Source organism: Eurosta solidaginis, chromosome 3, assembly GCF_040869045.1.
Source record: "Eurosta solidaginis isolate ZX-2024a chromosome 3, ASM4086904v1, whole genome shotgun sequence".
In the NCBI taxonomy this organism is placed as follows: Eukaryota; Metazoa; Arthropoda; class Insecta; order Diptera; family Tephritidae; genus Eurosta; species Eurosta solidaginis.
In genome coordinates this window covers 39,976,961-39,992,322 of record NC_090321.1, presented here as the reverse complement: position 1 = coordinate 39,992,322, position 15,362 = coordinate 39,976,961, and the positions used below count along the sequence as shown (strand labels likewise).

General features: G+C 33.4%; 1 protein-coding gene across 5 annotated transcripts in view; it reads left to right on the top strand.

Moving 5' to 3' along the window:
- Positions 1-15,362, top strand: part of jeb (jelly belly) — a 252,509-nt gene that overhangs the window by 85,682 nt on the left and 151,465 nt on the right. Inside the window, exon 2 of one of the 5 annotated variants that reach the window (XM_067771452.1) lies at positions 7,593-8,839. The exons of the other annotated variants lie outside the window; for them this stretch is intronic. Within the exon in view, the coding sequence (XP_067627553.1) occupies positions 7,593-7,642 (50 nt within the window). The 3' untranslated portion in view covers positions 7,643-8,839. Of the gene's footprint in view, positions 1-7,592; positions 8,840-15,362 lie in introns of those variants that run through there. 5 annotated transcript variants of the gene reach the window in all.

Sequence of the window (15,362 nt, the reverse complement as noted above, 5' to 3'; positions counted from 1 at the left end):
AAGGCGCGATAACCTCCGAAGAGATCTAAGGCCGAGCTTCTCTTCCAATTTGCGTCGTGCTCCTCTTGATTTTCCCTACAAATTGGCCGGACGGGACCTACATGTTTTATGCCGACTCCGAACGGCATCTGCAAGGCAGGTGAGTTTTCACTGAGAGCTTTTCATGGCATAAATACACCCGGAGTGCTTGCCAAACACTGCCGAGGGGCGACCCCGCTTAGAAAAATTTTCTTCTAATTGAAAAATCTTATTTCTAAAATTTTGATGTTGCTTTGCCCGGGAGTTGAACCCAGGGCATACGGTGTGATAGGCGGAGCACGCTACCCATCACACCACGGTGGTTCAAATAAAATGCAATATGTTAAATTCATATCTAAAATAATCAACCTAAGAAGGAAAGCTTTGGTCTGGAGCATGCTACAGGGGACCTGTTATAGATGGCGAAAGCGAAGAAGATGATACCCGTCCAAACAGAGTACCAGAGTTGAGCTTCATTTTTGTAGCAACAAAACTTAACATTTTACAAAAAAAAAAAAAAAAACAATATGAGTCGAAGAAGGTTAAGAAAATGAACCAATCTTTAGAGAACAATGGTAATAAAGTCTGGTAATCCAGCACTAGGAACAATATTTGAGTATGTAATGTGAAGAATACTAGCTATATTATAATGCTAAGGGAATTTTCTTAGTATAAGTATGGGCATGAGAGTATGACTATGAGTATGAGTATCAGCATCATTATGAGTATCAGTATCCGTATCAGTAATAGTATTAGTATCAGTATCAGTATCAGTATCAGTATCAGTATCAGTACCAATATCAGTATCAGTATCAGTATCAGTATCCGTATCAGTATCAGTATCAGTATCAGTATCAGTATCAGTATCAGTAAAAATATCAGTATCAGTATCAGTATCAGTATCAGTGTCAGTATCAGTATCAGTATCAGTATCAGTATAAGCATCAGTATCAGTATCAGTATCAGTATCAGTATCAGTATCAGTATCAGTATCGGTAAACGAAAAATATGGACACGATTCAATTACAAATTCGACTACCAATTAAACTAAAAACCAATATCAATATACAGGGTGTTATCCATGTTATATTATCATGACCATTAGCATTACCAATACCAAAACATTACGACTACTTTACCAATACCATTGAATTTCAAGACGTCTTCCAAATTTGTTGAAAAACCAAATACCAGTACAAATGCATTTTCAGTATCACCACAAATATAGCTACATTACAATTATCAAAACGGTAATATTACAATAACATTACCAATATTTACACAAAATAAATCAACATAACACCCTTCTATTAGAAATGATTACCAATTAAATTACAAATACCAATACCTCTAAAATGGCATTCACGAATGCTAATGCCAACATAACTAAATTACCAATATAAAAACCATTCAATTACAAAGAAGACTGACAATCACTTTACCGATACAGATATATATATACATTATAATTACCATCAACATAACCATTAAAACAACCATTAAAATAACCATTAACATTTACATTACCGTCCTATTAAAATTACCAAACCAAGTACATTAAAAACGAAAATATCTAACAGCAAATCTATAAATATTGTACATTTTTCACTACATTATTGCACAATATTATCAGTTGGCGTGTCAATCTACTTAGCCAATAAATCTTCGCACAATTTTAGATGTCTTCGTTTGTTTGCATGTTACCTATTGACTTTGTTTTGATATAAAGAAAAATTACCAATGTTATTTGTAAATGTCAACAAACAATAATAAATTTGTCTCATATTTGTTGGTATACACGTACATTGACATGCTTAGCTATATGTACCTACATACCTATATCATAAGGACAGATCTGGAACGGTTCCGAAAAAAGAAAAGTGCATATAAATAGAAGAGATAATATATGCATACATATGCAAACAATTTGGTCAATATCAAATAAAATATGACAGTTTATTTGCTGTTAAATTAGATTAATGTTTAAAAGGTGCTCTGAGCGCAAATATTTATAGAAAAGCTACTTTCATTATTTTATATAAATTATAGGCAATCGCAAATCATTTGTGGTGAATGAGGGTTCTTTGGGTTACAGTGCATAAGGAGAAAATTATAAATTATATTGAAGATATTTTTGTGTTCTATACAAATATTATATCTACTCTTTTAGCAAATATTTCACATATATACGGAAATATTTATATATAGTTAATATATATGAAAATAATTAAAAATAGATATATCCTGATACAATTTCACTTCAACTCCAACTGAGAGTAAGTTTCGTTGAAAAAATATTATAAATATCGCGACTTTTGTATAAACAGATTTTAACAAGCAATGGCAAAATGTGTCGGTTAATATTCGAAAACCTGCAATTCACATGTGACTTCATTTTTCATTCATCTAAGTGATTACCAGCGCACCAAAAGTATTAATAATGTAACGTGCAATATGTCCACGAAAGCTCACATAAACAAAATGTTATTCCCAGAAGCTTATTCTTTAACAAATTTCTGCTGAATTATTACTTCATACAGTATTAATATAATTTCATTACGTCACATAACCGTCAACTTTATAATTTTATAGGTATATACAATCAATATAAACCATGTTGAACGTGCCGTTATCCGGCATATATACATATAAAAGTATTCAGATATGAACTTTATGCCCATGGCTTTTAACAGCCAGTTGCTTTTGTCTCAATCACCATTTAGCTTGAAACGCGGCACATTCGACTGCTTTTGGGTTATTTGCGGTCTCCAGTTGGCGATCAATTCGGAAATTGCCCGCTGTTATGAGACCAAAATAAATATGTAAGTGAATTACTCTTTTAGCGACACATTTCGTGGAAGGAAAACACATGGAAGAGTTCGGTAATAAAAGTAATACTTGCAGGATTGAAAAATAATTCTAAAATGTTATAGCAACTTATAATTTTTTTTATGTGTTAAATAAAATAAATAAATGTAAGGCGCGATAACCTCCGAAGAGATCTAAGGCCGAGCTTCTCTTCCAATTTGCGTCGTGCTCCTCTTGATTTTCCTTACAAATTGGCCGGACGGGACCTACATGTTTTATGCCGACTCCGAACGGCATCTGCAAGGCAGATGAGTTTTCACTGAGAGCTTTTCATGGCAGAAATACACCCGGAGCGCTTGCCAAACACTGCCGAGGGGCGACCCCGCTTAGAAAAATTTTCTTCTAATTGAAAAACCTTATTTCTAAAATTTTGATGTTGCTTTGCCCGGGAGTTGAACCCAGGGCATACGGTGTGATAGGCGGAGCACGCTACCATCACACCACATGGTGGTGTGTTATGTCACTTAATTAGTATATAAATAACAAAAAATGAGATCAAACACTTTTTAACACTTCCTTCCTTTTATAGTGTAGTGTTATTTCCTCAAACTAGGGGTCTGCATTCCACAGCGTAATTGTGCTTTCATTGCGTATGAGAAAGAGCAATCTTATTGAATCTTTGGGGATCTGTGCCTTAAACATAGAAACACAGAGCGTGTCAAAGCTTTTGAAAAGCAGTTCACAATAACTTTTGCAAAAATTTGAAAATCAAAAACTTTTTCTCAGTGTACAAGGCCACATTATCCGCTGTTTTTGTTATAGTCTGGTAAAGAAAGTATTTAGATTTTTTAGCTCGTTTTTATTTCCCACTTTTGTGGTATTGTCTCGTTGATTCAAGCTGTAAAAAAATTGAAAAAAATCAATATTAATTTTTTAAGCCTACATTGAGCATTTTTAACTTTCACCACAGTGCTATATCTTTTAACCGTCTTCAATCGTGACAAAAATTTACATGTCATATTTTTGACCTAGTTATTATTATCTGAAGGGATGAGACTGGTAAAAATGGTATATTTGATTTATAAAGAGCGCCCTACAGTAAATAGCACACCATTTTTTATTTGCGTAATAACAATAAATTACGTATACGCCGTGTACCCTCACCTTTTCGAAGAGCATTGCTCTACTCTTTACATACATACTTTCTTACATAGGCGCTATATAAACTAGGTGTGACTTTAATTGCGTATATATGTACATATTTGTTATCACACATACAATGACCAGTATTTACTTATAGAACTGAATATATATAATGTAAATATGTACATATGTGTCCTACATTTATAAACGTGTCCATATTTATATAGTCATTTGGTTGGGATTGCAACAGGTAATATGGCACACGACATACAATTTCCAAGAATTACATATTTAGATATGCTGCCGTCATCACACTGTTATAAATAATTTGAAAAACAAAAATAATTCTTAATGGAAATTAAGAAACAATAAGAAAAAAAAAATTCGTTTACCACAACGCTTTATGCATGACTTAAATTCTGTAATTCTGTGCCACTCACTCTTATTTACCTTTGCTAAGTTTTTGTTATTTTCGTTTATTCACACAACTGTGTGCTTGCTTTGTATTTATCTAACGCCTTGAATGTTTTCGGTTTTTGTGTTTATTAATTTTAATTATTATTCTTTTTCTACTCCTTGCTTCCTTTTTTATGCATACGTTTGTATGTATTAGTCTGTACACATTTTGTATATGACCACCCAAATACAGTTTGTACAGCTTTTCTAACTTTGCTGCGTAATTTTTTATATATCTGGGTCGTGTGTCATTATGAGGTAAGCAAAATTTTTGATGACGGTATAACTCTATTTCCTGTATGTGACACTTTCTAGCTCTTTCTCTCTGGCCTGAACTCATCAACTGCAAATTTCATTCACTTGTAGGTATATAAAATGAAACTACTAGCATTTTTATTTGATTATAGTCTGCTAGCGTCAAAGTTATATTTTTGGAAAGTCCTATTTATTGTAATTCCTTTAAATAAAAAAAAAATCTAACTTTATTCAATTGTCTTAGAAAATGTTTAGCTTTAGCAAACAAAAAAGACGTGAGTACCAAAAATTCATGAAGTTCGATGTTTAAACATAAAGGTGAACGTCTAGAAAACTTATGTTTTTAAGTTAACTAGAGCTATTCAAGGGTTTGAACAAAAAATTTACAATCGTGATGTATTTAACAGAAGTGAATAAGTTCGGCCCTTTTGAGATTCGCCATCTTCTTAACGGTAACTATAGCCAAGTTGTTGCTATATTATTGCCTTATATTAGATAGCAAATTATTATCGTGGAACAGTTGATTCGTCTGCCCCTTAGTGATTTTTTATTGGTTTGTTATAGACGGGTTGCAGATGTCTCATTGACTTTGTATTGAAATTTTATCGGTATCTGTTTCATAACAAACCGAAAAGTCGTCGATAACACGCCGACATTAAAACCATAAAATTTCGATAGCAAATCGTTAACTTTTTTTGCATTATTTTTTTCAATAATCTATAACTTTCCGAAACATCTTATAACAAATCGATAACTTTTCGACAATAAACCGAAAACTTATTGATAAATATTCGCTTAGTTTTCGTCAACAAATCGATAAATTTTCGATAGCATATCAATGACTATATACAACAAATTGATAATTTTCATATAAAAAATCGATAGCTTGTCGATAACAACTGATAAGTTTTCAAATCGAGTTGGCAGGATATCGATAAAATCGATTACTTTTCGTTACAAAATCGATAACTTTTGGACATCATTTTTATAAATAATCGAAAACTTTCCGAAAATAAACCTGTAACCTTGATGTAATAAATCGAAAACTTATAGATAAATATTCGATAATTTTTGAAAAATAAATCGGTATATCGAGTTTCGATAACAAATTGATAGTGCTTATGTAACAAATCGATAAATTTTCGATAAAAACTGATAAATATTCGATATATTTTTGACAACATAACTTTTTGAAAGTAAATCTATGGGTTTTATATAAAAAGCGATTACTTTTCGAAAGCAAGTCTTTAACTTTTCAAGAAAACTTGTACAAATAATCGTTAACTTTCTGAAAATAAATCTCTCACCAATAACAATCGAATACTTTTCGGTGGTAAATTGATAACTAATTGATAAATATTCGACAATTTTTTGAAAATAAATCGATAACTTTTCGATGGTGAATTGATGATTAATAGATAAATATTCGATAATTTTTCGAAAATAAATTGATAACTTTTCGATAGCGTATAGATAACTTTTTATGAACAAATCGATTAATTTTCCATAAAAACTTTTCAATACCCAATTGACAAAATATTGATAAGTTTAAAAAAAAAAATCGATATATTTTGACTTTTCAATTGTGAATCGGTAACATGTGTATACATGTTCGATAAATTTACGATAGTAAACCGATAATTATTGTATTACAAATCTATAAGTTTACGACAAAAATTCATAGCTTTTCGATAAATTTTTGACAAAATATATCGATAACTTTTCGATAAAAAATCGCTATCCTTTCCATAACAATTAGTTAATTCGGTATGAAAAATCGACAACTCATTGATAACCCTTTATCGATTGTAAATTCTGTATTCCCAACACCGCGAACATCATCTAGACTTTGGAATTGATTAACGCCACCTTAGATTGAAGCAATTTAACTGGTGAATACGGATACATTAACAGAATGAGTCTGGGCGATGCAGAGAGCAGAAACTTACATCGTTTACATGAGAGCGTTTTTGCAGTGGGTTCCTTTTCACCATTTCCATATTCCCATTGCGGTAGGTTTCTGTAATTGTGGTTGACGCGAATGAGTTGCAAATATTCAAGCTTTGATGTATGTATTCCTTTGAGTTCTTTTTTTTAACTGCGATGTTTTGAACACAATAAGGTTCTAGGCTATACAGGAATATTACTGCGCCATTCTTTGTATCAAGACTGGCTTCTTTATCAGCTTCAAGGAATGCACAGTCTCAGAACTACCACACAATTGGTAAGCCTTGGCTATTTAAAAGACAGTTTCCTTATCCCTCAAAGTGGGGCAGAATTAGTTCACCATTTGAAGCGCTACAATTTTTTGTTTGATCAAGTTCAAGAATTCTGATCGTAGTATTGTCAATCTAATATGGTTTTTACATATCCATTGGCAAACAACTCATTCATTTATTTTTTCCAAAGGACGTCCATCTCTTGTTAGGTATTTTTTGATACATTATGAGATCCCAACATTTGTAATATTACTCTTTCAGAGCCAATGGAAGATTGGGTTTGAAAACGCTATATCTGGGGCAGTAAGTGCAAAAAGGTCAAAGGCATGTTATTTCGAAATAGTGTTGTACTAGCGCTTTCGTAAATTTAATCTGAGTTAAAAAAAAACAGTGGTCGCCAGCTTCCATTAAACAATTAAAGCTTTCTAGCAAAAGCTCCAAATAAACTAATTTGCTTGTTATTCCTAATTGCCAAAAATACAAGCCGTCATAGTACAAAGAACTTGCGCTAACGCTGCAGCTCACGACGTACTCTACAAGTTTTAAGCATAAACGCCGCTGAAAGTTCTCCTAACTCCTCCATAATCCCCATTTAACTTAACAATTACTTTTAACCCAACTTACAGGTTAATAATTCTAAGAAATTCGTTGCTTATTTAAAATTTAATTTTCTTTCTTTGTTTCTACTTTCAGGTAAGTGTAAATTTAGTATAATATTACAACAACAACTGAGCGATACGTAGGCAAGCAATTGAATAAATATATATATAAGGTAAATAAGTTATATATAAATGTACATACAAGAAATTAATTAGAAATAGTAATTGGCAAAAGAAAAATATTAAATTTCCTTGATATTCTTTGACCTACACGCTGACTTTTCACTTCGCCTTGAGTTATTCTAAAACAGATCTTTCCAAGAACTTCATATAACCGCAAGCTGCCAGCTTTTATTGGTTATGTGTTTATATTGTTATATTAATTTGCTTCAAGTGGTAAAAATTTATGAGTTTCTCTACTTACCTTTAATTTCACTACTTCCCATTGTTGCACGTGCAACATGATTACTTTAAAATTTTTTTTTGTTGTTTTTGCACCTACTACTTTGTTTCGTTGATTTTTATACTCAGCTGAGCAGAGCTCACAGAGTATATTGATTATGTTCGCATAATGGTACCCCGTAACGGCATAAACTAATCGATACAGATATATACTTCTATTTCATTTAGCCATGTCCGTATGTCCGTCCGTGCGTCTGTCCCTAAGCACGATAACTTGAGTAAATTTTTAAGGTATCTTAATGAAATTTTGTACGTAAGTTCCTAGGCACTCATCTCAGACCGCTATTTAAAATGAACGAAATCGGACTATAACACGCCCACTTTTTCGATATCGAAAATTTCGAAAAACCGAAAAAGTGCCATAATTCATTACCAAAGACGGATGGATGAAATTTAGTAGATGGGTTGACCTTATGACGCATAATAGGAAATTAATAAAATTTTGGACAATGGGCGTGGCACCGCCCACTTTTAAAAGAAGGTAATTTAAAAGATTTGCAAGCAGTCATTTGGCAGCTAAGTATATAATGTTCGGTTACACTTGAACTTAGCCTTCCTTACTTGTTTGACTTGTCTGTGATTATATGACCGATTGACTGGTTGGGTGTTGCATACAGGAAATGGCTTCAAGTGAGATTATTTTATCAGCGTAGGTGATTATTTGTGATTTTATTGAGTTCTGCTACTTCTTTCTGCTACTTCGTTACATATACACAAAGTGAATTTGCATATGTGTAGGGACATATTTTTTATACTGCAGCGAGCACGAAATTAGCATAGTAATTTTTGTCAAGTTTCGCAAAAAACATTTTTATTTTTCTTACTTTCGATAGTTTATAAAAAAAGGCTATATGAATTTTTTATTAGAAACTATGCAAACCAAACCCGAAAACGTTTAAAAAAAAATGTGCTACTTTGAAAAAATTTGACGAAGGGCTTTATTCTGTATTGCGAACGATAGACTAGACGAACGATTCGCCTCCAAACGATTTCGTCTAGCAATGGTATACTCTATCATTTTCGTTCGACCTTTACGTTTATTACTTTATATCAAGCAGGAAGGCGAAAACAACTGTCAAATGATATGCTGCCATTGTTTAGCACAGTGCAAATACACTAGCGATTCGTCTGTGAGGCAAAATGAACGTTCGTTTCGTATAGAAAATGAGGTACTTAGAGTTTTATAAAATTTTTTTAGTGTCAAAACCTAACCTAAGTATATACATGTTTTATGTTCCAAAAATTCGAAAATTCATTAAAATTTTATTATTTTCGAATAATCTTCTGAAAATTTTTGAGTATGCGGTTTCGTAGTCCAATCAATTTCAGTCTGGCAAAGTAAAAGTTACATGTACATTAAAGTTCTACGAATATATTGAACCTTTTGTTAGCAGTTTTCTGGTATTTTTCGAGTATTGTACTTTAAATTTAACTAAACACTAGTAATAGATGGCAAAACTTCCAAAAGTTTGACGAAAATTTCGAACTTTTTATTTAAACTTTTCTTAAATTTTTGGAGTTTGCAGGTTTGTAGCCCAATCAGTTTTATCTGACAAAATGGAAATTACACGTGGCCGAAATTCCAAAATTCGAAAAAGATTTACGAAAATTTCGAAAATTGTATTTACACTTTTCTGAGATCTGCGTAAGCTGTATACCAGTAATAGTAGTAGCATAGTAGCCCAACCTATTCAAGTATTACAACCACAAATTATAAGTTCGAAAAAATTGGAAAATTCGAAATTCGAAAGTTTTTATAAGTTTCGAGCCTTTTATCTAGTCTTCTGAAATTCTTTGAGTATGCAGTTTCCTAGCCCATTCAATTTCAGTCTGGCAAGGTTTAAATTAAAGTTCGAAAAAATTTGAAAATTCAATAAAGTTTTGCGAATATTTCAAACTTTTTATTTAAAGTTTTCTAATATTTTTGTAAATAGCTCAGTAGCCCAAATCAATTAAAGTTTCAAAAACACAAATTATAGGTTCGAAACAATTTTTAAATTCGAAAAAACTTTACGAAAATTTCGAACTTTTAATTTAAAGTTTTGTGATATTTTTCGAGTATTGCATTTTAAATCTAACAAAATGCAAGTAATAGGTCGCAAGATTTCGAAAAAGTCTTACGAAAACTTCAAAATGTATATTTGTAACCTTTTTTGAGTTTACAAGTTTGTAGGCCAATCAACTTTATTCTTATAAATTTAAGTTGTAGGTTCGGAAAAAATCGAAATTACGAAATTTTCAAAATATTTATATTTTTACATTTTTCTGAAATTTTTTTAGTATGCAGTTTTGTAGCCCAGTCAGTTTTAGTCTTACAAACTATTCTCTGAAATGATTTTATACAACGTTTTTTTTTTCTTCCACTTAAATATTAATTTTTGCACCCTTCATATGAAAGAAGATATAAAACACCCTTTGAAAAAAAATTTTATTTTCTAAAATCAATTCGAATTTGGAGTGATCTGCTTGGTTAGACCAAAAAGAGTTTGGAATACACAATTGAATACTTTTTTTTCTCGATTTTTCGAATTTTTCTCAAATCGTTTTTGAGGAAAGAGAAAAAATTAAGTGATAAATATAGTTTGAAGCATAAGTTGAATAATTCCAAAAAAATCTTCTTTTTTATAAAAGCCGTTTTCAATTTTTTTCACATTACTGTATGCTTGTTTACTTACTTGTGCAAATACTTACCTGATTGCACTTTAAAGTTTATTTTAAATGTAAATTATAATAAATAAGCTGTTGCTAACCTACAGCACTGGTTGGCTGGCTGGCTGGACGGCCTATCACGGTCAACACAGCAGCAATCGCATTAAAATGATACAATTACAATTATTCCGCTGTCATAAACCGATTTACAGTTGTGTTATTTTTAGCATTTTCTTTCGTTTTCTGCGCCACTCATTGTCACTCTGATTTACACTTTATGTGCAGATGGAAAATAAGTAATTTAAACCAGCGGGAAAATAAGGTAGCTAACTAGAAGTTGGTTTGCAATAAACCAATGTGATTATCTGTTTATATTCTTTATAAAAGGTTTAGCACTTTTGCTTGACTATGACAAAAAAATTGGCGGAGGTGGTTTTTTTTCATTTCTTGTTAACCAGCTTCTAGTTAACAAATTTAAGTCACAAAATAAGTTATCCTCTTGGTACCCTACCGAAAAAAGCTTTCAGCAATTAAAAAAAAGCTAACTGGTAGATAACTATTTTGCAGGAACAACAAAACTAATCACTATAAGTAAACGCAAAAAAAGTCGGCTTAGATGTAAAGGAAATCACCCTTCACTACTCATCGATTATCAAGTAATGCCGCGTTAACCAACTTTGGCATTATTACCTATCATCACCATAGAAAAATACTCAGTTCTTTTGATTCGTCTTTTTGAAACCAACTTATACTTAATAATTGTTAGCTGCTCTCCCTGCAGGCTAGTGGTTGCCATTTCAGCCATGCATGGCTTTAAAACTAGTAAATAGACTTTTTTTTTTAAATAAAAAAAAAGAGCGTGACTTTCCCGAACTTATTTATATAGTCCACTATTATTTAGCTTTTTTAGAATTTGATAATTTTTTCTTAAAGTTTGTTACGCATCATTCGATTGTTATGTTGTATTATCTAGCTGACGTGGTAAGTGCTGTGCGCTCATATTGGTTCACATGCTCAGTTTTAAGAATCTTTCCACAAGCTTCAACTCTCTCTCCTATCTTTTCCAAATCTTCCTATCTTCCCGCCTCTCCCTCTACCTCTCCCGCTACCTTTCCCTTCGTCTCTCGCTCTCCCTATCCTTCTTCTTCTTTCTGTCGTTCTCCTTCTCTTTCTCAATCTCCATCTCGCTCTCCCTATATTTCTGCCTCTTCTCCTCCTTTTGGCTCTTCCTCGCCTTCTGCCACTTCCTCTCTTTCTGGCTCTCCCTCTCTCTCTAACTCACTCTCTACTTCTGCCTATGAAGAGGTGAAGTTTTGCCTAATTTGCTCTAGATGATGTCTGGGTACGAAATTCCATAAAATTTTCCTAGATATAGTGCGGTAAGAAAGTTCTGTGTATCCGTCACATGTAGGCTTTTAAATTGTTCTAGTTGTTAGATATATATTTATGGATGGTAACTGGATGGAAATTCTAGTACAGGTGGTATGCAGATCTTTAAAGCAGATACAGATAAATAGTCTAGTTCAAACGGTAAAGCATAGGGCTTTTCACTTAGGGCGAAACAAAGAGAGCATCTCAAATTTAAACCATTTTAAAAATCCATAGCTTCTCTCATTGATATTTTTTTTACTTTTGTCCGCTTAATGGAAATAGACTTTACAATCTATCATCTATAGCATCTGCAAAGATATTGGTCTTTAAATAAAGAACACTAATAATCTAGCAAGGGACCTAGTAGACTTTTTGTACCGGTTACCAGCCTAGAAAAAACCAAACGATAACTTTATATATAGCACTAGCTGAGAAAATCCAGAGATTACACTTAAAAACTGTAAAAAGCTCAACTTGACTCTTCCGTTGAGGCCAGCCTAGGAAAAGCTAGATACTAAGACTTTTTTATGTCTTCTAAAGGGGTTATTGCAAGAGGCCACTGATGTGTATACTACGGGTCATGGTACAGACTCACAGTTGAATGGACTTTTCGTCTGAGTACCCCGTTTAATGTCCTAAATTTAACTTATTACCCTCACTTGAACCTCTGCTGAAAATCATCTGCACAATGAGAATGCTCCGCATAAAGAGGAGAAATGAGATGCTGAAAAAACGGTTACTGCTGAATACCCAGAAACCTGGACATCCCAATAAACACCTAATTGAAGAGGCCCTGCCAACAAGAAACTAGAGAAGTTCTCCATAAGCACAAAGAAGAAAGTTGGCACTGAAGACCCCAAGTGTAGAAGAAAAGGAGCACAAAAAGGCCCCCAGAAACATCCACAAAAGTTGTTAGATTATTATGCCAACAAATTCCGGGTGAACCGCCTTCTCAAAGACTTATTTATACCCTGAACTGGCAGTTGAGGAAAGCAACCTCACCAGGTAGTCTCGCTCTCAACTCCGAAATGGATACTACATATAATAGGTTAAACTATTATTTATCCAGGATTAAGCTCAATATACCCAATCATCTTTTCAATTGCAATATGGCATCAACGCCTCTAACGCCCTTATCTTTTTGGTCCAACCCGGTTGTAACAACAAGCTTCCTCGGACTCCCGTTAGAGCATATTGATGACAATTTGTGAGTGATAGTACCTTTTGGATAAAGCGAGGCACTGCTACAAAAAAAAAAAAAGCAACATAATTCAAGTCTTCTTATCTGGGATAACTGGCGCTAAGTGGTCACAACAAGGAAATTTTAAACGTTTTCCACATGGTTATTCCAGCGGAGATGGGCCCGCCCTATTTTCCTGCTAATATAGGCGGGTTCTTATAAAATATTTTCCTAGCCGGGGCATCATCTTTCATTCGCATAACAAAGCCCAGCCAGCGTAGCTGCTGCCGTTTAATTAGCTGAGCTATGGTGGTACATACGTAAACCGAGTACAGCTCATCATTAAATTTGCTTCGGTACTCGCCATCACTGAACACTCCCAGCGGAGCTTCGTCTGATGTTTTCGTGGTACATGCTGTAGCATAATATAGCAGTACGGATACGCCAAGTGACTTGTAGAGCACAACAGTTCGATAGGCCATCAAAAATTAAAAAAAAAACTACCCAGAACCATCCACGCAGTGTGGTTGTTCCGGTTTCCAGAACATACAATGTCAGTTTTAAAAACACTGCTGAAAAAATTTCTGCGTTGTTCGCAGTTTGGCTCCATGAACCCCTACTATCAATTATTTATGGTCTTTTTATTTTGAATTCTTTTTATTCTAATCTATTTATTGCTACATAGTTTTTTGATTTTTTCGTTACTTTTATGTCATATTTAAATTTTAAAATTCTTGTTTTAAGTTGGTATTTTTTGCACCACCCTTTACTTAAAAAAAGCGTAGGCGCGCGCATTCTCACAAGTCTGAAAGAGCCACACGCGTGCGATTGCAGTAATTTTGAACTTTCGGTTTTCGAGCAACAAACATTTTCAGCTGCTCAAACTTTTTGTTGTTGCGCAACTTATTCATCTCCTCTCGAACGTCTTTTAACATTCCACTTTTTTCTCACTTAGGCAGCTGTTTTCTCTCGTTCATCGTCGACTTTTTTTCAACTTGCTTGTTTGCCATTTTTAATTAGTTGTTGTTTCAGCGGCAATAAATTTTATTTTGCATATATAATTGCATACGAGCACACACACACACACACAACTGCGACCGCAGGCGATACAGCAGCTGTGGTTGCTTGTAAACAATTCGTTGTTGTTTGCGCCTTTTTTTTTGTGTGCGTGTGGGTATAGTTGTAATTTGGTTTAGTAAAGATTTTAATTTGCATGGAAAATGTGAAAATGCGTTGAACTGATTTATGACATGAGTTTGCTTATTAATTGTGCCAATATTATAATTACAAAGCATCCGTAAGAAAATTTCGTGTTGTTGTTGTGTTGTTAATGTTAATTTGTGATATGCTTTCGGGCTACTCATTTGTATGAAAATATAATAAATAAAAGCTTTTTGTTTGCTTTAATTTGTTGTTGGTTAGCCAGTGATTTAAGGAGTTAAACACTGTGGAGAAATTAAAGCTGTATGTTTCAGTGTGATAAAAGGGGTAGTGGATAGAAGTGAGGTAGCGAAAAGTAGGTAGGCACCATTGGCAGAATACATATTGTTACGAATATTAGCAACACTAAGGGATACTGCCATCTCTAAGCCGATGCTAAGTAGTGACGGTATGCACATCCATAAATCAATCATGTATCTACATAAACGAATAAATCGTTATGTCTACACATATGTACGTACACGCAGCGGAGAAGAGATTCACAAACACATGCAGATATCTTATCTGAGATGCTCCCAAAAGTATGCAATTGTAATTGTGGAAATGTCGCTCACAAATACACGCGCATATGAGAAGCTATATACTTGCATCTGTAGTTATAATTATTTGACGGTAACTAAGTAAATTCTGGAAGCACCTAGAAGATGCCACGAGAAAATCACAGAGTATAAAAGCACCAACAATAGAGACGCGAGAAGCAGCTTTGATTAAGACGCTATGTGGCGAGCAATAGCAGTATTATTTATTGTGAACCACTTATAGCAGTATTATTTATTGTGAAGTACTTTAATAAAGGCCATTTTTCCATTATTCAATTTTGGAGTTATTTATACAACAGTTTAGTGATTCGAACCTTAGTAGAAGATTTGAAATAAGCGGAAGAGGAATTGTTGAATAAATTCCGAAGATTGGGAATACAACTTGGACATGGCAAAGTTGAGTGAATTCACGATCCAGCAACTGAAAGAGGAGTTGGAGAGC